The sequence below is a fragment of the Bombus flavifrons genome, chromosome 5 (genome assembly GCF_040668555.2).
Source record: "Bombus flavifrons isolate JBK064 chromosome 5, iyBomFlav1_principal, whole genome shotgun sequence".
NCBI classification, from domain to species: Eukaryota; Metazoa; Arthropoda; class Insecta; order Hymenoptera; family Apidae; genus Bombus; species Bombus flavifrons.
The window spans coordinates 12,518,526-12,543,244 of NC_138446.1; the positions used below are offsets into that span (position 1 = coordinate 12,518,526).

Here is a 24,719-nt window from a genome sequence, read left to right on the forward strand (position 1 = left end):
TCGCGACTGACTGTATGCATACTCGCGGTGAAATCAAAGTGCTATCGTCGGATCCATGACCACTTTTACAAAATGTTGGTTTGGAAGCTGAGGTCATCGAGGAATCGTCGGAAATTCGAAGAATGATCGTGTGATGCGAATTACGATTGTAAATCTGAACTCTGTTTCAAAAAGCGTGCCATTTTCGAGGCGCAACCGTGTCGCTTCGAGCCCTTGAAACCGCGTGTGTGACTCTGTATATCTTGCATGGCAACAGTCGCCCTTAATTCACGTTGCAAACTCGAGGCAATAAATGCGCGCGTATGCGTGTTCCTTTGTAAGTAGTATAAATGACGAACGAGTTTAAGAAAGATTGACGTAATGCGATTGATTTGTACGTCCTTTTTTGCAGCGCAAAGTATACAATCCTCTTTGGCGCGAATAGTCGGAGAAATTGATTCATAAACGCGCCGATGAGACGAAATGAAGCTCATTTATTATCGATAAAACGATATATATAAGTATATTAAGAACTCGACAAATATAATTAGAAGATCGGTATAATTAGAATAATAATTAGAAATATAATTAGAATAATCGGTATTGATAAGATATGTCTTTGGTATCGATACAAAAATATTTATTGAAAAACTATGAACGTTGCGTATTTATGTTAACCAAATTAGTAAGGATTTTCCTGTATATAAATGGCTTCCTTATTTCTCGTGAGCAAATATCAAAGTATGATGCGTCGTAGATTAGCCCGGAGAGTAAGAGCAAATACGTCGTAGACTCTGCGACGACAGTCAGCCTGCCGGAAATGTTTGTGGTGGTATCGTGACAGAAACCAGTTGGAAGAAGCTGAGATTCCGAACGAAATCGAGTAGTCAGAAAATAAGTTACAGGAGGAAAGACTGAGACAGATGAAAGACGCTAGTTGGAGAGTCAATTTACAAAGAAGGAAAAGATTCTCGCCCGATCCTCCTCTCCAAAGATTGATCGCGTGCTTCGGTAGAACATGGAAATAAACTTGACAAATATTCTCGAATGTTCGGTTTATAAAAATTCAGCTTTTTTTAATGATCCTTAATCTACAAGTCTATAAGGCGAAAGATGCGAAGGAACAAGGTAATAAAAGGTAATAAAATTGTCTTTTTTTCGGTTCTTTTTACATAATTAGAGAGAAAACGAGAGAAAGAGTACAACTCGAAGAAAAGATAGTAGATCGGAACAGTAAAACCATAAAATGGTCCTTGCGTTTTATATTTTAAACTTGCACCGTGATTACACGATATATTTGTGATTCTTCGGCTTTCAATCGTGTCGTTAATACTCGCATTGCCTCGCGTCCCGACGTTTTGTGAACACAGCCAGTTCGTTTCCTCAGGAACAAAACGTAATGCATTAACAACACGATTGAAACCCGAATAATCGCAAATATGTTATTAAAAAAATGATAGATAGTTAGTACAGAGCGTAAAGAAATTTAAACAGGGCACAATAGAAACTTTCTTAAAGAAAGGGGTGGGTGGTTCGATTTGAGTCCAGTAAAATCGGGATGGCGGTGGACATTGGCGCGGCGCTGAGCGGCACGGCCCAGTTCTCATGCACGTCGACAAGGTCTCCGTTCGCCCCGGGCGATCGGTACACATGCGCCGACGAGTTGCTGCGATTACGTAACTCATCTTCTCCGACCTTACGCTCTTCTCCTTTTCTTGCTCTTGTTCCTCTTCTTCTTCTTCTTCTTCTTTTTCTTTATCTTTTTCTTCTTCTTCATCTTCTTCTTCTTCTTGTTCGTTTCAATCCGGTTATTCGCTGTGCCTTTTATCGACGTTGTCGCGAGGATAGCAGCCACGTTGTTCATTCGGCATAAATTGTCCGAATGCGCGGTGCTTCGAGCAAAGATCAAACGGTGAGATATCGACTAATTGATTTTATTAATTACAGGATGGAGCGCAGGCGACGCGTGGCTCTCATTTAACGCGAATGGTCGAGCTCGCGGGAACGCTATGTAATTACCGAGAACGAAGGGTTTGTCGCTTTAAAAGGTCGCGTTTCAATACGCTTTTGTAAAAATTAATTTCACGTCCCCGAGGGACAGAGGCCTTGTGCCGAATGAAAAGAGTCCTATCTCGTGCGATTTTAATTAATACGCGGCTCATCACGGCTCGCCAACAAGCGCGAAGTGACGTTCGTAGACGCGCGAACCTACAAAGGGGAAAGTGTTGCTTCAACTTTTCATCGAGCACCGGCGCGTCCTTCGTCCAACGCTGCACTCGGTTGTTCCAAGAAGAGCAATAAACGAACTCCGGCTTTTATTCGGGAGCTCCCGCCTCGATAAAACTTTTCATGCATGTACGTCCTCTTTTCCTCCTTTTTTTCTCTTCTTATACCTTCTCGACGTCTTCTGATTCTTGGTGTGCACGGGCCGCGCGACCCGCTTATCTCGCATTAATCTTGAATTATTAATTCTGCAGAACGTCTAGATATCGTAGACTTACGATGGGATTTACCGGTGGCGAAACAACGTTCGAGAAACGAGCACACGCGAAAAATTGTGAACTTCGAAGGCTCGTGAGATGCTGAAACGAGGTTGACGCACCGCGCCGGCTTCTTTCGTTCGCAGATGGATTGTTAGATACAATCCATCTTAGATTATTAGTTAGATGGATTGGAAGATACAAGGAAACTTCAGCTTTATTAAGTTATTTTTTAATAATAAATCTCGTTTTTCGGATAAACAGTCTCGGTATGTATTCGGCATTCTTGTTTCACTAGTGTTTCGATGGATTGGAAATTGAAAGACGTTCGTCAAGTAAAATACGAGGAAATTGTCTCTAACCGGTATATATAATCCGTTCAACTGTTTAGATGAGATAAAATGTTCTACTTCGTTGAGATTCGTGACCCACGTAGTGATCTACGACCCACAGCCCGAGGATACGTTGGTTGAGCGTTCACGGATTTGCCTCCGCTCTCGTTCTCTTAAATAAATTACGATACATAGAAATCCATCGTAATGTCATGAGTGTCGCATTTAACTGTAACTGCCAGCTGTATTCGATCGATCATATGTTTCAGACGCGTAAACACGTAATTTGTACGTGTCTTGAATATTAATCAGATCATTAACGAAGCACGTTTCGACAGATTTCTTTCGAATCTGAACGCTGTAACCTTTGATCTTGTACTTCTTTTTTGCTATTCGTAAGAAGTTCTATTTGCGTCAGATCTTCTTGTCAGAGCGCGAAACTTTTTTCGCTTTCAGCTTGTTGAATACGATCAACGTACATACAGCTTCGAACACGTCGTTTAATTATCGTGTTATTCAGTCATAGTAAACGTTAATTATAACAATTATTTCGTACGATTGGACCGATATTATTAATCAAATTACAAGCAGAGTAACGTACGACGCGAAGATTTTGCGGGCTACGGGTCAGCCGATTGTCACGTTCGATGAAACAATTGTAAAATTGCAAGAATTGTTTTTAAAACGGCGATCTATAACTGGTCGATTTGTCGTTCGTGAATCCGTCGATGTTATTAATTACCGAACTATTGTGCAAGAGATTCCAGGTATTCGCACGAGAAACTAACTCGTACTTGGTAAAATTCGCAAAGTATGACGGTGGTCTTGCCCGCATAATTAGGGTGCACGACTTGCACACGAGCTGCAAGGTTTATGTACGATCATGCGGGACAATGATCTTTCACTCTTGGATCACGTTGCACAACAGCTCGAGACGAGGGAGCGGTCTCTCTCATAGGCCTCCGAAAAGACCTCCAGCAAGATGACTCTAATATTTGCCGAAGGATATATGTACAGCTGTTACGACAGGATCGATTTTATCGCGAATTTCAAATGAAACAAGGAATCACGTACGTATCACGATTATCCTTCCGTACAAAGCATTCTATGTTTTATTTTTCTTTTTTGCATTCTTGATCGAATCATCAGAAAAATTCAAGAGCCCAGATCTAGAAATTAGTTTATGTAAGTTTCTACGTAACGGATCTGGACGTCCGTAAGACGTTTGCTATACCAGACACATAACGATAAACGTGTCACAAATCATAAACTGTTGCAGTTAGCTAATTATTCTGTCGTAAAAGAAGCGTTGTTTTTTACGCAAGCGAAAAGAACTGAAAATTGGTAGTAATTAATTTCAACCATTGTGCTGCATTTCTTTCAAAATGTCCACGCAACAAAGTTGCAAAATTCAAGGAGGCACAACGAATTCTACGTAAAATTATCGTCCTCCATGAACGATCGTTAAATTTCTATGTTTCACTCGAGGCGTTGCTTAAACCTTAGTCAATTCTACTGTCTTGGATAGAAGCGTGCTTATTAATTTGCGGTCACGCATCGAATGGCAGTTCTATGATATCGTTAAGAAATGGCTTTAGAGGATTATCAACGTGTTCTCGCAACGCACATCGGACATCGCATGGCGCAGGTAGGTGAACGATATACGAGGTATCTAAAACGTAACAAACGATAGCTCGTGATGATGGTCTGCTGTTCGCTAAGGAGTGTACGCCTCGAATTACGCAAGTGAAATATCGCTTATCTGATGCACGCGTGATGACGTTACCTGGGTTAGTTGTTGCAGGTGTTACGCGTTATGTGTCTCTTTTCGTTTCATCTGACGTGACAGTGTGTAAACATTTCTTATACTCCGGATGGCGAATAACGCCATTTCATTTTTTTTACAGCTGTATGTACATTCAGCGTAAAGTACAATATTGCCTTGCGGTCTGACTGCGAATGGGCATAGACTTATTAGGCATTTTCTATCTGAAATGGCACTCCAAATTAACTCACGAAATTCTATTTGTTCATACGAAACTACAGCATTCCGTTTGAATACGCTTTAACAACAGTGAAAAAATTATAGTTTTTGATATATTATTTATATAAACGAATTTTTCTATAGTTTTCCTATATAGTAATATCAATTTTTCAAAAAACGCAAAATTCTTTCGTTGACGTAATTCTTTTATCTCTAATATTTCTCGAGATATTTTAAAACGTATGTCTTCAACCTTAAAATTTGAGTGCTGTTCTCACGTCCGAGATGCGAGACAAGAAAAAATAAGTGACGAATATTTTTGATCAGACTATGAGTTTGTAGAGTTTGATCAAGATCGGTTTACTACGGTTGTGACGTTTCTCGCGAGACCGACGAATTTAAAAAATCTTCCAGCGAAATAGCGAAATTGTATTTTCTGGAGATATTCGCGTAATTTTTGAGAAAATGCAGATCGTATTAAAATCACGAACGACTCTGTAAAAGCATGCAGATCCGCTGAAAACGTGAAAATGATTTCAGCATAGGACATTAATCATAAGTAGGCACTTACTTTGTCCATAACAGGGTACTCGCACGCGTATCGTCGCGATGGAAGATTAATAAGTAGCGTTTTTCTCAACATTTGTCGTCAATGACGATTCATTATCAAGCAGAACCAATCGAATTTAACCGTTTCGTCTCGGATTTTTACCATGCGCCTCGAGTTGTCTCACTAATTGCACGACTCGTAAAACTTGAAGCAAATGTGCGAAGCTGCGTCGAGATCGTATCCCGTGGAATCATCCTCGACATTTTTCATTCTACGCTTCGCAACGTGATTATGCAATGTTAACGTCTTCTTCTTTGACAACTCCTCGTTCGTTTGCGACAAATGGCGCATAATGCAGGGCGGTAAACGTATGATTTGCATTCAAATTATCGCCGACACCTTCGACGTTCGTACCTTATTTTTTTTCTTCCTTTTCGCTTGCTCTTTTTCGGACCTTTCTTATTGTCAAACGCGTCATGTAAAAAGAAAAAGAAAGGAATTTATTTAAATTTACGTATGTAAATGCGCAAGAAAGAAAAGAACGATAGCTACACTACGCCCTACGTATCGAAAATCCTCGCTTCGTCTCTTTCAGTCAGCGTGACTCACTGTACCCATTCCACGTCCCACAATGTGAGAATCGTGATAATTTCCAACGTCGAAATACCGCGTTCCCTTTCGATTCGCTAAGCCGAAGGACTAATTGACAAACCAAAGTCAGGCAAAAAATCGAAGAAAGCCAAAAACAAACAGAAAGATGAGGACCGCCCGAGCAGAGGAAGATCGAACACAAAAGTACACCCAACCGAAAATGAAATTATGTAAATAACAATTACGAAACCGAAGGAATGTACCGACTAAATATGTATAACGCGTCGTGCAACGATAACGAACGAATGAAAATAGCTGTGACAGTGAAGGTGGTAAGTCTGACCCATGAGTTCATCATATTGATATGTTTATTTGCGTACTTTTCTTTTGTGTAATACCGATGTAATGTAGAGCGAACTGTAATGGCTTACGTGCTTGTGAATTTCTTTTTTAGCATCATGCGAACAGTTGAATGCGCAGTCGAAACACTGCTACAATCTTGTAATTTATGTGGTAAATAAACATTCTTTTATAACAAAAAACGTGGTAGACTGATAGGTTCTTGAATTACTCTATCACGAATTCAGATCTCTCACGATCAATAAAGTCTTTTTTTCTTCCTTTTGTAACTTGTTTTCCGCGGATGTGCTTATATATTCATGTTCTTTTATTTTGTAATATCTTTCTTCACCTTTTTGTTAATCTTTTTCCTTCTCTTTAAATTTACTGCCATTGCGTTACATTATATAAATACAATATACAGGATGATGCAGACACAAGTATTTTCAACAAAATATTATCACATTATCCGGCAGACATACTTGGTGAACATTAAAAAAAATTCACCTATCGAATATTAATTTTATCGCGTACCAAGAATATCTTCTTTAAAAAAACGTATCTTCGTTGCATCTTCTCTGATTCATAATTCGCCGCTGGTTTGTGAAACTTTGGTTGACTTTTCTGAATTTGACAATACGGAATACAACGTGGCGGAATAATTTCTACGGTTGATGTACGATCTCCATCGTCGTGTATAAAAATGCTATTAAAGCGAGCAACGTCCACCCCATGAACTCGGAATTAATAGAAATTTATCGTATCCACAATATGGACCGATCACTTTTAATATCTTGCCAAATAATAAATATTGACGAAAATGGCAAAATATGATTCATCGGGAAAAATGTTATCAAAATCGATAACCCAACGACTGTGACCTTTCCTTGCGAGATAACACGCGACGAAGTAAAATACATAGAGGAACGACACAGAGGATTATAAATAGGCGTATCTGCAGCGTGCAGGCTGTCGGAAAATAAAGTATTAAAAGAGACAGAACAAGAGCCACATTAGTCCGATCGGAGGTTCGAGGCGAGTCAGCGGTCTCGAGTAGGTTGTCGGAGCCTTCAGGGCAGAATTGCACCATCCAGAGAGTTAGATCCCCTTGGGCGAATCAGCGGCCTTATTTACCCTTCTACCAACGTGCCGGCGGCTTTCTGAGATCAACCAACGTCACGTGTAAAACGGAATACACGCGTGTGCATACGTAACGCGTATGCGTAAAAGGCGTTGCACACGCGCCAGACTCTGCGTATAAAAATATTTTTGCCTTTTTGTACCGCCTAACTGTTAGCTCGGTTGTATGACATTTTTATACCACCTGGAGAAACTTACATCTGGTTAGAAGGAAACTGGACGCGTACTTGTGCCTGTTAATCTAATAACAAATAGTGATTTCTTCGTGTCGATATACAGTGGCTACAAGAAATATTCGTACACCATTGTGTTCGTTATAGCGCGTGTACATATTAATTAATTAGATTCAGGTATGTGAAATTTCGTAATATTTTTAAGTATAATACTTTCGCGTGGCTACAAAAATTACATAAATACAAAATTAATAAATAAAAAATTATATAAGCGCAGAAGTACAAATATAAATTTGTAGCCATCGTAGATTTTTTCGTATCATGTTATTGTGTTAGTTGTGCTTATTGTGCAATAAGCGTTAATAGTGTTAAGTGTATAGCAATAAGCAATAGTGTTATTTGGCAATAGCGATAGTCGATGCATAGGACTTATGGATTATATTTGTTATTAGATATTTATACGAGTGTACGTTGCTGACAATGAGAGAATAGGCAATAAAGGACATACATAGGTAATGCGTGTTAATGTTTCAAATTTATATAAATTATATTTATACGCGGCAAAGTCGTGAATATAATTGTGATAAATGATCGCAGAATGGAAACTGATTGGGCGAGGTATAAAATGTTCCACGATGTAATTCAATATAATTTAACTTCATTAAAAAGTTGCCACACTCTTTACGTTTATAAATTTATAAAAATGAGTATTTGAAGTGTATATCACTTTTTCTTTCGCATAATGGAAAAATGAAGCAAAAACGAATGTACGAGATTGTATATATTAAAGTATCCTTAAAGTGTTCGATTAATGTCGTTTATACGTTGCCGTTTACCCGTTTCGCTTCCATTTACTCGTTAACGTCGCAAGAGTAAACGCAGACGGGTAAATACTGACAGACCCCGACTACCTGAACTAAGGATGGTCTAACCGCAAAATACTTCAAAGTATCCACTAGTTCGATCGTCGTTCCGCACCGTAGCACAGGAAAGCCAAAAGATAAAGAAGAAGAGACTGAATTGATAATTCGATCGGCGAGTGATTCGCTAGCTTAGCTCGAGTTACACCGCATTACGTTCCCAAGTAAAACAAGTCGGAAAGAAATATTTGAAAAAGCGAAAGAAGATCTTTTGAAGTGTTTTTAAACGTACGTATCTGGACTGCGAATTTTTATGCATCCGTAGGAAATTTGAAAATACAAAATGACACAGAATGCGCGTTATATGAAAGAATGTACGAAATATTCAAAGTATCAGTGCTTTTTTTTTTAATATTTCATAGGTAAAACAGTTCTCTGGCGAGGTTTTGCTCTTTTAAATTACATTCTCACAAATATGAATTTGCAGAAAAATCTGCAGTCTCTATTTCTTTGGACAGTATGAAATTTTGAGTTTGTTACAAGTCACTCGTCTGAGATTATACGTTTGGTGTATCGTATTTCTAAATTACGACTGAAAGTGTATTTTTAAATGACAAAATATACGTCCAATAGACACTGTACAGTAGACGATGTACAGTTCCTTTGTTGAATAGATTCTTAAAAGGAACACGCCGAACGACATTTGATCGATCTAAATTTATCATTCTTTCTGAACGAACCATTATAGACTCGATTATTATGTAATATAGACTGACGGTTACGCGAACTAGCTTTATTCTAAATCCTCGTAATGACAGATCTCGCGGAGAACTCGATGTCAGCCATTGAGACGCATGCTCGCTTGATCTGTTCCTTGCTTGAATGATATTTTCTTTCTTTCTTTCTTTCTTTTTTTGAAATGTTAATGAATGTGGAGTAAGGTTCGACCTGCGTGTGATTGGAGGCGCGTGTTCGCGGGCAGGAGAGCCTGTTCGTTTGTAGTTCATGCCTTCCGGTGAAGATCGAACCGGAGAAGGAGAAAGAGACAGGCAGTCTGGTTGCTAAACGTTTCAGAAAGGAATCGAATTCACAAATTGCTGATTTCGTGGACCCAGCTGCTTCCCACGTGTCCAACCTACCTACGCCTAGTTAAACGACTACGCTAACACGCTGGGTTTATCTCTCGTCGATGCTTCTTAGAATTATTGATACTTTTAACACGTTCACTACCACGGTGACCATCGGTGATCCAGGTCACTAAATTTTTTAGAATGATTAAGATAAGATAAATTCCGTGGACTGGCAACAAATTTCATGGACCAAATTTCCAACAATCTGAATGATTTAGATAACATTGCCAAAAGAAAGTAGGCAAATAGAACGTATTTCGCAAAAATTAAACGTTACGATGTGGTATATTTCAATCTATCACAGATCCTAAAAAAATATATATATATATGAAATTTGCACGGCAATCAACCTGTTCATGTACCATTCATGTACCACATATTACAATTTTTGAACTTTCATTATGTTTTATGAAAAATTTGCTTTTCGTCTCTACCAGATTGAACGAATTCGTTTCAATTCAGAACAGATTGCGACGAGTATAGTCTAGTTTTGCATCGTCGATTTTCGTGTACCATCTTTATCTTAGCTTTTATCGTTACAATTATCACTCAGAAGGAAACTAAATTACAGAAATTAGCGATAACGTTTCATTTTTTGAGCACGAGAGATCCTCATTGCAGAATTCAATTTGAAAAATGAGAAATATTCGGATATCGAGGGACGGGTCAGAGATGCGTGAAATTTATCGTCGAATTGTCTTTGCTGGTATGGAGATTGAAACGAGTTGCGAAAGTTGGCATTGAGCAGAGAGGAAAATAATGTTCCGAAAGAGAAAATAAGTCACGTTTAAAAAAGATTTACTTCGTTTAATGGCACATGTTACGATAAAATGTTGCTCGCCGGGTTGTTCGCTTCGGTACTTTACGCTTCAACTTCTCTACTCTGCTGTCTGCTACTTGCAACCAACGTCTGACCTATTTTTTTCTTCAGTCGATCAACAATAACCGTTACACTTTTTCCGAACAAACAATAAATTGCCAGTCAAAAGATGTCTAGAGAATTTTCAGGAAACGTTCTTACTAAATTATTAGCTTTCGTTCGTGATGAAAACCAGACAAATATACGAGAGATTTGAACGCGTTGGTTTTCGAACATTTAACGTTTTTACGCGAAACTTCTTAAATAATTCTTGTGGGAAGAGATCGTACAAGGAAAGAAGTTACAAAAAGTTGCGAAAAGAATTGTAGTTGTTATCACTGATTGAAGCAGATGCGTGTAATAAAAATAAAAAGAATTGATTAAATCTAAAAATTTATGGTGCAATATAATTTACAAGATGGAGATAAAAATAAAAGCTGATTCGATAATATTGCATAATAACGATTTATGTACTTCATAAACACCTATTTTTACGAGAAAATACATGATTAAAATTTCTTAATAAAAAGTAATCCGCGCGGTGATTATTATTTGGCTTCTCATAAGCGAGTTTTATTTAAAGAAAAAAGAAAAAAAAAGAAGAAATAAGAAATACGTATGTAATATGAACAGAAAGTAAATATTTAACGCGATCTTTTTTCAGATCGAATCTCTTAATTATACTTGTACATATCCAATTATTGAGCCATTTTAGCTTTTACCTCAAATATTATCTTACTTTCTGGGTTAATCGATAAAGAGATTTTAACGAAAGCTTATTACATACTGCGATATAATTTTTCGCCGGTCTTTGATCTCGACGTTCAATTGAATTGATCTCAGGGATCATTTACTTTCACGAAGAATCTCTACCGTTTTATCTGGAATAATATTAAAGCTTTTAAAAGATCTTTTCTTTTTGCCCATAACAATTTCTAACGATTGGCAAACTCATAAAATTGTTTTCAAGCCAAACGAAAAGTACGGTCATGAAATCTCAAGAGTTCAACTAATTCTTGATAATTTGTAAAACAGTACGATCGATTTAACAGAAAACGAAATATAAAATCGATCGTAAAACTTTAAGACCTTGCCTGATCGCTTTCGATTTCAACGATGAATAATTTGCACGTGCGGACTTATCGACCAAACAAATTAATTCTCAATTTGCTAATCGACTGAAAAAAAAGGAGCATCGCGTACGAATGAACGAACGATAGTGAGAGCAGTGGAAACGGTCCGTTCGTCAAACCTCACCTGGCGTGACGTTTTAGTAAGGTGAATGGAGTCCCCCCTTTCTTTCTCTTCCCCACCACCGTGTGCTCCAAGTACATGATTCTTATGGGACGAGTGGAGAACACGATTACTTTTGTCCATTCAATGAAATCAGATAAATGCGAGGTGGCAAACGATTTATCACGTGAGTAATACTCACCACGAGGAAAACTGGAGAGCGCGTGGGCTGCCGAAATTTCGGCAAATCATTATTTATCTTTCTTCGTATTAATCAATTTATGCGAAAGTTTCAAAGTTTTTATTGTTTCACATTTTATAAGTAAACGACAGAACAAAGTAAAGGAGAGACGTCTTAAAACCATGGCAAGACGCGGGGAGGTTCGAAAGAGTTTTAAATCTCTTTGGTAAAATTACTTATTTTGTCAGATAAATCGAATTATTACCGTTTCATAAGATAAACATTTTCACTGAAAAATTTGATAGATCTTATCAAATTGTTCTACATTCGAGAAGCCAAATTACCTTGCTAAACTTGTGTTCATATCGAGCATATCTGCTTATCAACGACTTTGATAATTAGCAACACTATCAGCGCTGGAAAACGTTAAATATTCTGTTTTAACATAATGGACTAAGTTATTCCGGCTATTTATTTTCCTTCGTTATTTAAAAATATGCCTCTACCAATCTTACTTTTCAATCTTTCGAAAATATTCGATACTTTTTATACCATTGCATGTAATTTAACGCGAAATCATGAAATGAAAGTTATATCACGGCTTTCAGTGCGGTAACAGTTAATTTCGTTTGTCGAGCCGGTCGGGGCTCGTTATCTTTCCTAGCAGAGCATTAATAATTATGTATCGAACACGTGACTTACGTGAGCTAAGCTGGCGACAGCCAAACCAAAGGTGAACGCGATGTGTACCACCGTCGGAGGATTGTCCGCGGTCCACGTGATACAGGATGCACAGCCGATCAGCACCAGAAGAAACGTTCCCAAGGTTTCGGCGAACAGCTTCAACAGAAACTCGAACTTCATCACCTCTTCGAGGCCGACGAAATCTTTCATGCCTGGACAGAACCAACAAGAAGAAGAAGAAAATAACGTGTGACCATTCGGATTACATCGTCGAGCAACATTTTTGCATTCTCGTTGTAACATTTTGTTGGTAATTAAATAACGTATGAAAAGACATGGAAGACGTTTCTCACTGTCCGTCTTTATTGAAACGTCAAATCTCGTAGTGTATTCAACAAATGAGCGCGAACACAAGTGAATATTCGTCATTGTCGGTGTCGTCTTTTTAAGCATACGTTGCGATGATTGTTATCTTTAACAAAAGAAATCCCGTCTTCTTGTCTGCTGGTGTATCGATCATTCAAATACAGGTATGAATAATTTTAATTTATTGTGCCGACGTTTTTGTACTTGTTTGCTTTCCTTTCTTTCTTTTCGTTACCTTTCTGTTCTTTCTTTTTTTTTTTCTTTTCTTTTTTTTTTGTTAACGGAGAGGGGAGAGTAATTATGCAACAGAAGTCAATGAGACAGATGACGCAAAGCCGCTGCGTTCTATAAAACAAAGGGAAAGGTGTAAACAGAATGCGCGAAAAGTTTTCAGTGGGGCGACATCGTTGAAATTCTGTTTTTGTGATTATCGTTGGACGAATATTACGTTGAGCTAAAAGATATTACGATCACAACACACGCTAAATTGTCATTACGTAATTGACATAATGGATACCACGACATAATGATACCGCGATTTCATATAAAGAAACCTAATTATATTCTAAGGTAACTGTACGTACTGCAATTTGCATTTAAAAAACTGCAAAGATATTTGTCGCTTTTGAAGTTCCATTTTACATTATAAACATTACCATTATCACGTTGTATTACCATTGTATTATACGTTGTATAATACGTTTCATTATATACCATTAAAATAAAAAAACACGAATGCATATTCTTCGCCAGTAAAATAACGAAAAGAAAGTACGCGCAGTAAAAGTGAGAAATGGCAGTGGCGAGAAAATTTTGTTACATATCGACGTTAGATATCAGAATATGCAAAAAATAAGGACCGATTAAAATTCCTTTGTAACGATCAGTGTATCCTCAAACGACACAAACGTTTCTTGTCTAATTTATTATTTATTATCGAACGAACCAAATCAACTTATTATTGTACCAACAGACGGAGATATCGCCCATATGCGTGCGAACTATCGGCATAGTTGGAAACACTATCCAGAAGCGCACATTTATCAAAGAATCATTGACGATCGTTAGAAAATATATTTTCTTCTACGATCATCCTGTACATTGCTCGTCTTACTAATGAGAATTTAAATTTATCGCGAATCATATACCGAAATAGATAAAGTTGGAGCGTAAATTTTGCAATCTAATCCTTTCTGATTGGGCGATAGATCTTTGTGATTCACGTAATCTATTCAATTAACTATTACTATTATTCCTTTAGAAACAAATGGCGAATGGAGAGAGATATAACACCAGCGCGTTACGTTGTAATTCACATAGCGATTAGATTATATCTTAAAACAATGACGATAGATTGATAGCACGGGTGCCAATTTTAGCAAGTTACGAAATTTTGTCGACGCGCATCAAACTAGCTTTTCGTTTTGTCGATTCGAAATTCTATATCGATACCCTGTCGATATTACATAGATTACGTAAATTTTGAAGCTGTTCGAACACGTGCGCGTTGTACATGTTTACGATATCGTGTTCTATCGTATCCCACAATTTTACCAATTTCGTACGCGTGACTAGTGCTCGATTCGCCATCGCTTTTCTAAGATGTTAATAAACGACATACCTTTCCAACCCTTGCCCATTTTCCTCTCGATATCGCAGGCAAGACGGTCGAACAAAGAAGCAACAGCGTCCTCCCTTCGATCTACCACCCCGGTTCTCGTTCTTCACAACAAACGAACGTCAGCAGCGGATTGTTCTCTCATCGGAAGCTAGCTACCATTTCCCGAGAATATCGATCACCGATCACCGGTCACAAGAAACAATCTTTCCCTCTCTCTCTCTCCCCCTCTCCCAACCTTTTTCTCCCCCTCGTCTAAAGACAAAGGATCCTTTCGAAATAAGAAGACAATGGTAACAACTTATCACCTCGATCGCCGGCCACGACTATCGCGGTGTTTTATCCGGCGGAACGGGAAACTCGAACACGGTAAAAAAGCGTGGCAGAACGATCGAAGACGAGGGTTCCGTGGCTTAATGAAGCGAAGCGGAAGGAAAGACGAGAATAAAAAAAAAAAAGAGAAAAATGTCTGTTTCACGGTGGTGGCGCACTGGTTCGCGATGTTCGACGGTACACCACGTGGAGTCTCTGGGCTATTGAGTCTGCGGAGCGCGGGTTTCGCCTTCATATATCGCTGTTCTCCACTGCTGTCCTCCCCCCAATCGACACGCGGATCCCTCCTTTCTCACCTCCTCCACCTCCAGTCTGTTCATCATCGTAGCCCCACTCAAAAACTCATTCAAAACGGAATCCGTATCTGTTTCGCATCGTATGGTCCTGCGGGCCAGGATACCTGCGATCGCGAGGCGTAGTCCCGGACTTCGTATCCTTGACATGTCGCAGGTTAATGTATCCCACGCGCGCGCTCCTCTAACGGATCGTGCCGATTTTAACGCTACCAACCTTTCCAGCCAGCCAACCGAACCAACACAGATTCGACGGACAAGATGTTGTAATTACCACGAAGCGGTCCGATGTAACTACATTTACCACGGATGTAATTACGTTTCTGGTCATCGCGGAGGCTGTTGTCTTTTGTAACGTAACTCGGATCTTAGGCGGCGTAGAAGGATCTACGATCTTGGGATCGCGTTGTGGGGAACGGCCGATGCGCAATTAAATTTCGCGGAGGCGTAGATATCAGTAGCTTGTGCCAGGGAAACTAAACTGAAGCCAGAAAAAAGGGATATTGTATTGGATAACGAATTCCTTGCAATTTTCGTGATTTAGATTAAATAGGAAATTGACGAAGATTATTATTAGACAGCGGTTTTTATGAAATTCGAAGGTATAGAAGCGAAGAAATGTAAATAATATGCGAAAAAAATATCTAAAATATAATACATATTATGATATTTAACAAGCAAGATGATTACCTGTTTGGGTTCCGCTTTTTTAAATGATATTCGTGAGAATACGAATTTGCATAAATATCCGCCGTCTAATTATCATCGTTGTAGCGAAGTAGATGAGAAACGTTAAATGGGATTATTGATATGAATTTGAGAATTTGACATGCAATTAGCTATCTAGATACACGAGAGTGATGTATTTATACATGATAGGTGTGTTATATGATACGATTATCATGGCAAGAACGTGATTATGTTCTCAGTTTTCAATACTTTGGTTTTTTTCACTGCAACTGATATTCTTACTTTACATCGAACTTATTTTCTGTCATTTATAATCACCTTTGTCGGTAGTACAACGTATCAACATACTTGAATATACTTTAGGAAAAATAATTATAGACGTATTGCAATGTACATTTTCTTATTTCAAAGAATTTCAATGCCGCGCTTGCGTTACTCAGATAAGTTATCACAATTATAAACTTAACTACTGGTATATTTTACGTATTCCAATGACGCACTGTTGTACCAGCGTAAATTAAAGTCTACTGGATGAGACCCGAAATATTCTATGCGAAAAACAAATAATTTGAACAAGAACATTCTAAGATTTCATATATGCGTCTGTGTGTAAAATTAAATTAATCTCGCAATTTTATATTACTATATTTTGTATCCATGCGACTATACCGTAATTCTTTCTAAGCTTATACCGATTGTAACTTATATGGCCATTAGAACATTATAAAACAGCTTGATTCGGCTAACGTTCTTTTAATACACCATAAAACGCACAGTCACGAACAACTGAAAACATACTTCGTCCGTGTGAATGTTAAACCGTCGGAAGATCGATGTTGAATAACACATTACGTTATGAATTGCAAATCAGTAATATTTAAGATATTTTATAGTTACGTTGCGATGTAAATTCTATAAGTATAAACTAGGATGGAACATTTCTCGTATAGAATTTATTTAAAAGTATGTTTTTCACCTGTCGTATATGTTTGTATTAATAAATCATATCTATACCGACGTGTACGTACATAAATAATGTTACAACGACGAACATTCGTCTTTGTTTTGAAAGTTTTAGCTTTAATTAAAATATTCATTGAAATATGTATTATTGTCAAAGGATTTTCAACACCACGTTCAATCAGGATATCCTTTCAAATTGTAATTGTATCGTTCAATTTTATATATATATAAAATGTATAAATTTCAGGATACAGATATCGCATCCAATTTTTCGCTTTACACCCTGTACGTTTGTAAATCTACGTTCGTCGGACATTCCTTCGTCCGTTCCTTTCATCGTACTTTTTCTGCCTCTCATCCGACTGATTCGATCGTGTTCTTACATAATCTCCGTTGGGTTTAGTTTTTAAACTAGAGGAAGGTGATCGAGCAGATCGTATCACGCAGTTTCGCGAAAATCGCGCGAAACGATCTTCGTTCGACTTTGTTATAGCTACGCGTCACATAAAACATATTTCTTTTACGTTTACTTTGAAATATTACTAACTGGTTGCAGACGTTAATGGTTGGAAATAACGATAATAATTAGCAGATGATCACACAAGATTCGAATATTTGCAAACGTTTGGTGTTATTGCTAATCGTAACTAACAAGGCCTCGTCTTATGTGTTTGTTTCAGTGATATCATCGGATGCAGAACAAGGTGATATCAACAAGATAATTACAAACATCGCGAGTCAACAGTGGCATGTAAATATCGTACGGAGTAATATGCACGCATATTCGTTTTCTAGTTATCAGTGGTTATCTATGAGCGGCGTTGTTCTACAGATAGATAATTAGGCTAGTCGAATTCTTGGAGATTGCAAAACTGCACCGCACTGCCGTTACACATGTCCCACGATAGTAATTAAGTGCTATTAATTGGGTCACTGCGTAGCAAGGTATCTCCTGCAAATAGATCCTTCGCGCACCTGCTGCTTCATTTGCATCGTTCGGTTATACGAACGGGGTTCAACGAATGTTCGCTACTTTTTGCATTCGTTAATTTTTCACCGATTCACTTCCCTGTAGATCTTATCCGTTGTTACATAAAAATTTGGATTTATTCCTTTTTACATTTACATTTGTTTGCAAATCTTACTCGTCGTTATCTAATCGATTTCTTATGTTCGAAAGTTTGAACGTCCCTGGTAATCGAAACGAAAATCACACGGAAGGTGAAATATTCCAACTCTGCTACAATTCCTTATAAGCTTTTACGATTATATCGATTTGAAATTGGATACGCATGAATTTAATTTTCTAAATTGGCAGACAGTATTGGCAGGGATACGTATCGAAATGCCCTGTGCAAAGATATGTAGGTTCTTCGGACGATAATTAAGTACCTTTAATTGGACCCGTGTACCGGAGGAATGGTTTCTGCAAACCATCGGCAGGTAGCACACCTGTGTAACTATTCACTCGCGTCGTTTATAGCTAAGCGAACATGAATGGGCAAGAAAAAGAGCGATATCTGTGGCATCTACAGGGTGATTCAGAAACACTGTTGCACGCATTTTTGAAATTGTGTCGACGTAACGACTTGTCGTACGCGACTAACGCGCGAGAAATGAAATTACACTGGCAAATGTAAACGTTAAAGTATTATGCAGATGTTATTAACGAGAAACGATAGGAGATTAGATTTTTACTCGATTACGATAAATGTCACTATAACATTACTTTCATCTTCCATTCCTAAACCGCACCTACGACATTATCAATTCAAGACGCAGTGAGTCATAAAATGTTAAAACGAACGACGTGTTTCCAATCCGATGTTATCAGTCGCCGAAGAACGTTGTTCATAGCGGACGTCCATTAAGGGGACGTCCTTGTCGATGCGACGAGCGTCGATAACTTAACAAAGTGGCAAATCGTCGTTGTCCCGTTCGCAACTACAAGAGTTTACCAGAAACAACGATTTCAAAAATAGCGTTTCGCAAAAGGATACCGACCGGATCTATTCTCGTAGGAAGTTAAATGTCAAATTTCACGACCCTTGAGCGAACAATGTGCAAACGTAACCCGCGGCGTATTTCGCAAACTCCGTGCCCCAGAAAGTAACAAGGGCCTCGGGGCTGTACTTATAAGTTTGAAGAGCTGGCGGGGTGTGCGCGTAAACAAAAAATCATATAGATTGTCTATTATTTGCATTACTGGTTTCCGCGAGCCGGAATATAATTGTACGAGAGAAGGGACAAACACCACGGAGCAATATGTTCTGTCGTTTTAATATTTTCTAGAAATTTTCTAGATTTGCAGCCCAAGGCGATTGTTGATGAACGTACGATGCTAAAAAGAAACTAAAAAGTTACGCATGTTATAATCATAGGTATGGAAATTCGTATTTTTATAAATCCACTTAAACAAAGGAAATCTAAGCAGAGATTTATTTCATTTGCCGAATATTATGATTAGTACTATACTTTTGATATATTCTATATTTTTCCATATTATTATTATATATTCAATTTCCTACAAGTGGATAAAACACCGCGGTCTAATCGTAAGAAATAGTTTAGATATTCTTTTTAGTCAATGGTTTCTAGTCGCTTCATAAAGTTTCGACGAAATTTTCTCAAGTTACACCGCAGAAACGGTAGACATATTTTTAGGCAACCTGACGATCGTACTGCTGATACTCGCGTAGTTTCATCATTTTATCCTTTGACTTTCCCTCTTTTTTCGTTTAAAACGTAACACGTTCAGTTGCGCGAGCATTCAATAGGAATTGGGAAAATTAGTTTCAATGAACCCTGCCGCAACGACAACAGCCAAGTTCGTAAGCACCATTTATTACCAACCTGATCCTTTTGCTTCTCTGCTTATGAACTGTTTCGCGCGTCAATATCCGACCGAAAAGGAACCGTTCCTATTTTACCGTGTAGTGAATGTGCCACGAAATTGCCACGATTATATCGTGCACCGTGATCATTCTTTTCTCTACGCCGTCTACAAAAACACGTGCTACCGAGAAGACTTTCCTTTTTCAACGATCCGCGGCTGGAAATTATTTAGGAAAAGATAGAGATTTCGCGTCATGTTGGTTCACAAACGTTGAGATCGTACCCGAGATTTACCGACGATGATATTTATTTATGGTAAAAGTTTTCAACGCTAATGAACTTTGTTTAACGGTGAACGCTTCGCGATTCGCTACTCCAGTGAAAACACTAATTTCCAGTGAAACTTCCTGCTTTTGTGGATCGAAGATTATTTTTATATTATAAATCTCGTTGTTCGGTTTGAGAACCGATAGAGAAAGTTCCTTTTGTTTTTTAAACGAGTTTCCACGTTTGTTAGTTAAGAGAATGCTTCGATAAAGGAGGACTTACAAGAATGATTACTCGAACGTTATACTTTAAAATGCGATCATTGTTTAATATTAATGATATTTTAACTCTCTATTGGTAGCGAGAGAACGCGTTTCCTTTGTGTCTAATATATGGTACGGCTATGTGAGTATTTGTGGTATAATGAAAAACGAGACTGATTTTCACATGAACGTAACGACGTTAGTATCTCGGAATATTGAAATTGATATAGAGTAAAAAGATAATGATATAATATTCACTGAATTAGGTACCCCATAGGATAATAAAACGAACGAAGAAAATAAGAGCAACAGTACGGTATAACCAATAATATACAATAATCATTTCCACATAATTTACATAGAAGAACATACAGGTGTTTAGCAGATGCTATTACCATTGTGGAATATCATCGCACTTAGATGTCTATCCACTCGATTCTGTTTCTCGTTGGTACACGATCATTCGTATTGTATTGCGTAAATTCATAATTTGCTTCGATGGAAGGAATTGCGACGTAGCGATTATTTAGAATCCGCGCTATAATTGCTACTTCGGTTACGGTTGTAGCCGAAATTGACAAGCGATGAGTCGGTTTCCTGGGCAGGAAACAGCCGCTACGTTTCTAGGAAATAGAATGGAAAATAAGGTGTTACGCGAATTTTCACGGTGCGCACAAGCTGTGTATGAGAATTGTGCTGGAAGAAGGAAAATTACCTTAACGTAACGTACGAGCCCGCATGATGAACTAGCTGAACGAACACGTTTACCTGTTACGTGATAATAGTTTTAATCAGCTCCTCCATCGATGTCAGAATTTTTTACTAATGACTTGCAGCGGAGATTCATTCATTTTCTAGAAGCGTGTTTCGAAACGGATTTCAATCTTTCAGTTTACCGCAAAATTCTTCTTTACGTGTTCCGCTTGGTGCGCATTCACATTCAACAAGCGGATAATTTTTGTAATGCAGATTCGTTTTGACTTTTATTCTCCATGATAGAGATAAAACGCACCGAAACGCGCTGACTTATCATCGATTCTTACCGAGAAATGATAAAGGAAAAATGTCTATCGATAAATTTCATTCAGATACTGTATATCTTAGTGATATCGGCAAGAAACAAATGCTGCGGAAACATGTAGGAATATCCATTAAAATAAGAAATGAGAATTAAATATTAATAAACAATACAAAAAATCATCGTTTTCTTTAAAAAACGGGCAGAAACAAGTTGAAGCATATCTAACGTTACTGAAACCCGTGTATCAACCGTGATATTAATTAAGCCAAGACAGATTTCGAATGACCCGGGTATCCTTTGCAATTGCGTGATTTTATCGATGGTAAAAATCATTAAAATGTGTGGCGTGCCGTGGCGATATTGACGGCAAAACCGCAGAAATAATCAAAGCACGAGCTCATAAAATCTCCGTTACGCTTATTCACGTGTTGCGGTCTACGGTGTGGTGGAACGTCACCGTCAAAATATTCTTTAAACTGTTGTACGTAATCGAAACCTGAAATTAAATATACCCGACGTCGCAAAAGGTTGCAAAGAGCGTACTGTTGGCCCGGGGCAATTTTCTCGAGCGGAAATTATGAATGTCAGTGCATAGAAAGGTCTGTATAATGGGATGCATAACACGGCGACGCTGATGTCATAATCCAAGTGAAAAACGAATATTTTATTTCGCTGCAAACGAAGATAAATATCGTTTATAATTTAGGTGTCAGAGAAATTTAGCGACATAATCGAAATGTATCATTACGAGTATAAATAATGCTCGAATGTACTCTGTTTCGGTCGGAATTTGTCCGGCCACCGATAAATTTATCGTTAAGTATCTCCTGGATTCTGTACTCTTCGAGATTGTTAATGAATTCACGTAATCGTTACGCAAGTACTGGATAAGAAATAAAATTCTTCTATTGCTTACTAACGTGATCTTTGTGTGTCTTGTATAAAAAAAAGAAAACTATTGATTATCAAATTATCACCCCTTCGAAGCAATTTAACTTTTGTTCGAAATATTTTCCCCTATCAGGAGTGGTTCTCGAGATATTTGCAAGGATTGACTTAAATGGCACATCCTGTATAATAAATAACGAATCACATAATGAATGACTCTCCTGTATCTGTAATGTTTATCATCGATGACTCAGTTTACCGAGAAATTCTTTTCTTTGCATCTTTCAACATGTAACGAGGATAAGGATAAAAGAATGGAAAGAAAAATAATTTAATAATAAACCAACTATTTGCAATTATCTGCCCTCGATCTTCGCTACGTAGACGTTGAAACAGGAACGCGTGTCGCTCCTAAGAAGACGTCGTCGTTGACGAGATAATCAGCAGACTACGTATCATTATGCGTTTATCGGAAATTTGAAGATGCAGAAATGTATAAAATGCTTATATATGCGGAAAAATATATAACATGTGCAAAGTATAGTACTCGTTGTAATACTTGATAGGTAAAACAATTCTCTATTTAAATTCCACTTTTTTAATTATATTCGCGTAAATATTTATTTGCACAAATATCTGCAGTCTTAGTAATCAGCAACGATCGTGAATTTGCTATGTTCGATCGATGTATGCGACGTACTTCTTCGAAATGCGCATTTTCACTTGCTATGATCGATACGTATGGCTAAATCGTCTCTGGTATGTTAGATTATACGCGGGTATTCACAATGTTAAATTATATCAATCTCTATCGAACTGGGTCAGGTTTGGGTTATCTCTAATGAATGAAAACGAAAGCTTTATCGCACTTCATATCGTTTAACTTAGCTTTGTTATCGTTAATATCGCCGCGTTCGACGCTGTTTGAAGCTCTCAAGTCAAGAAGTCTCTTTCAAGATTCTCATTCGAAAAGTTTTGTATAAATAGGATCGAATAACTAAACGAACATCCGACTTGCAGTTTAATTTTTCTCTCTTTTCTGCGAACGGTATAGCAATTTCGCTGTGTTATACTAAAATAGCAGCAGGAAAGTAAGTAATTACATATATCTTTCCAGAAGTGCAAATAAGATTAGTTTAGAGACTCAGCTTAGTAATTATAGTAATAAATAAATCATATAAGGTACGATTATTCAAGTTAACATAATAGAAAACTGATGTGTCATTGTTGAATGTGTTACTTATAGTGCAACAACGAGAGTCTGAGGAAGTTAAACGAATATATGAATACATATACGAACAGTTCATATTGATGTGAAATTTAATAATTTAAATTATCCTCAATCGTTTCTTCCGACTCATATTTTAGCATTTATTCTTCGTATGGATGTTACGTGCTTTTATGCACCACCTATCTTCCTGATCAAACGCTTTAAACATCCTTTCTCGCTTATCGTTTAAACGTAATATTTTTAAATTAACGATAATTTCCACGACGTCGTAGCATCTTAAAATAATTAGTATCTTAAATACCCTACTATCGAGCAAAGGCGCAACGCTCTTTGCACGTTTAAACACATTCGTGCACATGTGTACACGAAGGCAGCGTTGCATCGTCGAAAAGTACAACGTGACTGCTCTCAATTTTGTTTTTCTGTTTAACGAAAGAGACAAATCGTGGATGAAAGAATGACGATTTTATTGCAGGTATTCTCGGATAACGCGACGCTACGAACACTGTAAACATCGACGTGAATCCGTATAATGTAATTACGTATTTTGCCGGTACAGCCGGTTCGGAGCATGTGTGAAGTTAATCAATCCAGTTAGAGCGAAAACTGGTCATTACGGTGGTCTGTTAACGGGAAACAAATGGTAGCCAGTCATCGGTTCACACATCGTTACCTCTTTCATCTTACTTTTGCTCAGCGTTTACATTTTTTGCCAATTCTAGATCGACGATGTTTGAATTGTATTTATTCGACGACACGTGCAACGTTCTGCGCAAAAACATAACACAAGTTACTTTGTTAAACCGGTTTTTCGGTAATACGAATAATCCACTAGCCTGTAAATATACCCTGGTAAAATATTCCTCCTTCTACAATTTCTTTTCTTTTTTGTAATAATTCCAGTAGGAAATTCAATGAATTTTGTTCGAAATAAATGGAATTTCAATAGATCGAAGATCCACGAGTACAACAAGGAAGTTATAGCTTAATATATGCAGTTTTCAAAGCCTTTGGAAAACTTGATACGAGAGTAAACACATTTTTCTCTTCTTATTGCACATCTATTTCTCTGTTAGTCTTTATTATTGTTCAGCCTGCCTTCGTTATGCATCGGTATGCGACTCAATTTTCATTTAGCATGCATTCCGAGTTGGTAGCACGCAGAAGAAGCTCATTGTCGTAATAGGCTAGTAGCTATCATTGGAATTTTTTTTCAGTCGAAACAGATCGATTCTAGTTCTAACTATAATATTGTTTTCTCTTATTAACCTGTTATTTATTTTTCAAATCTTCGATAACACCGTACGGAATACTTTGAAGATAAATTCTATCACAAGCAATTCCTACTTTGTTTCTCATCACGGCTTTTTTGAAAAAAAACTTACTTTTCCAACGCGATATATGAGATCGAGTAACCCATTAAAAATTAAACACTT

General features: G+C 37.7%; 1 protein-coding gene and 2 long non-coding RNA genes across 4 annotated transcripts in view; 2 read left to right on the forward strand and 1 right to left on the reverse strand.

Annotated features, from left to right (window-relative positions):
- The window catches only part of LOC138179874 (aquaporin AQPAn.G), a 33,624-nt gene that overhangs the window by 3,482 nt on the left and 5,423 nt on the right, over window positions 1–24,719 (reverse strand). Inside the window, exons 1-2 of one of the 2 annotated variants that reach the window (XM_069113102.1) lie at window positions 14,503–15,054; window positions 12,534–12,727 (exon numbers count right to left, since the gene is read on the reverse strand). In XM_069113102.1, coding sequence (XP_068969203.1) covers window positions 12,534–12,727; window positions 14,503–14,521 — 213 coding nt within the window. In that variant the 5' untranslated portion in view covers window positions 14,522–15,054. Of the gene's footprint in view, window positions 1–12,533; window positions 12,728–14,502; window positions 15,055–24,719 lie in introns of those variants that run through there. The other variant, XM_069113101.1, reaches the window with a different exon arrangement.
- LOC138179878 (uncharacterized) lies at window positions 751–6,417 on the forward strand. The gene is made up of 4 exons (XR_011173149.1): window positions 751–1,117; window positions 1,927–2,334; window positions 2,457–2,597; window positions 2,634–6,417. It is a non-coding gene; the product is annotated as an uncharacterized LOC138179878 (long non-coding RNA).
- Window positions 7,235–8,380, forward strand: LOC138179877 (uncharacterized). The gene is made up of 2 exons (XR_011173148.1): window positions 7,235–7,745; window positions 8,021–8,380. It is a non-coding gene; the product is annotated as an uncharacterized LOC138179877 (long non-coding RNA).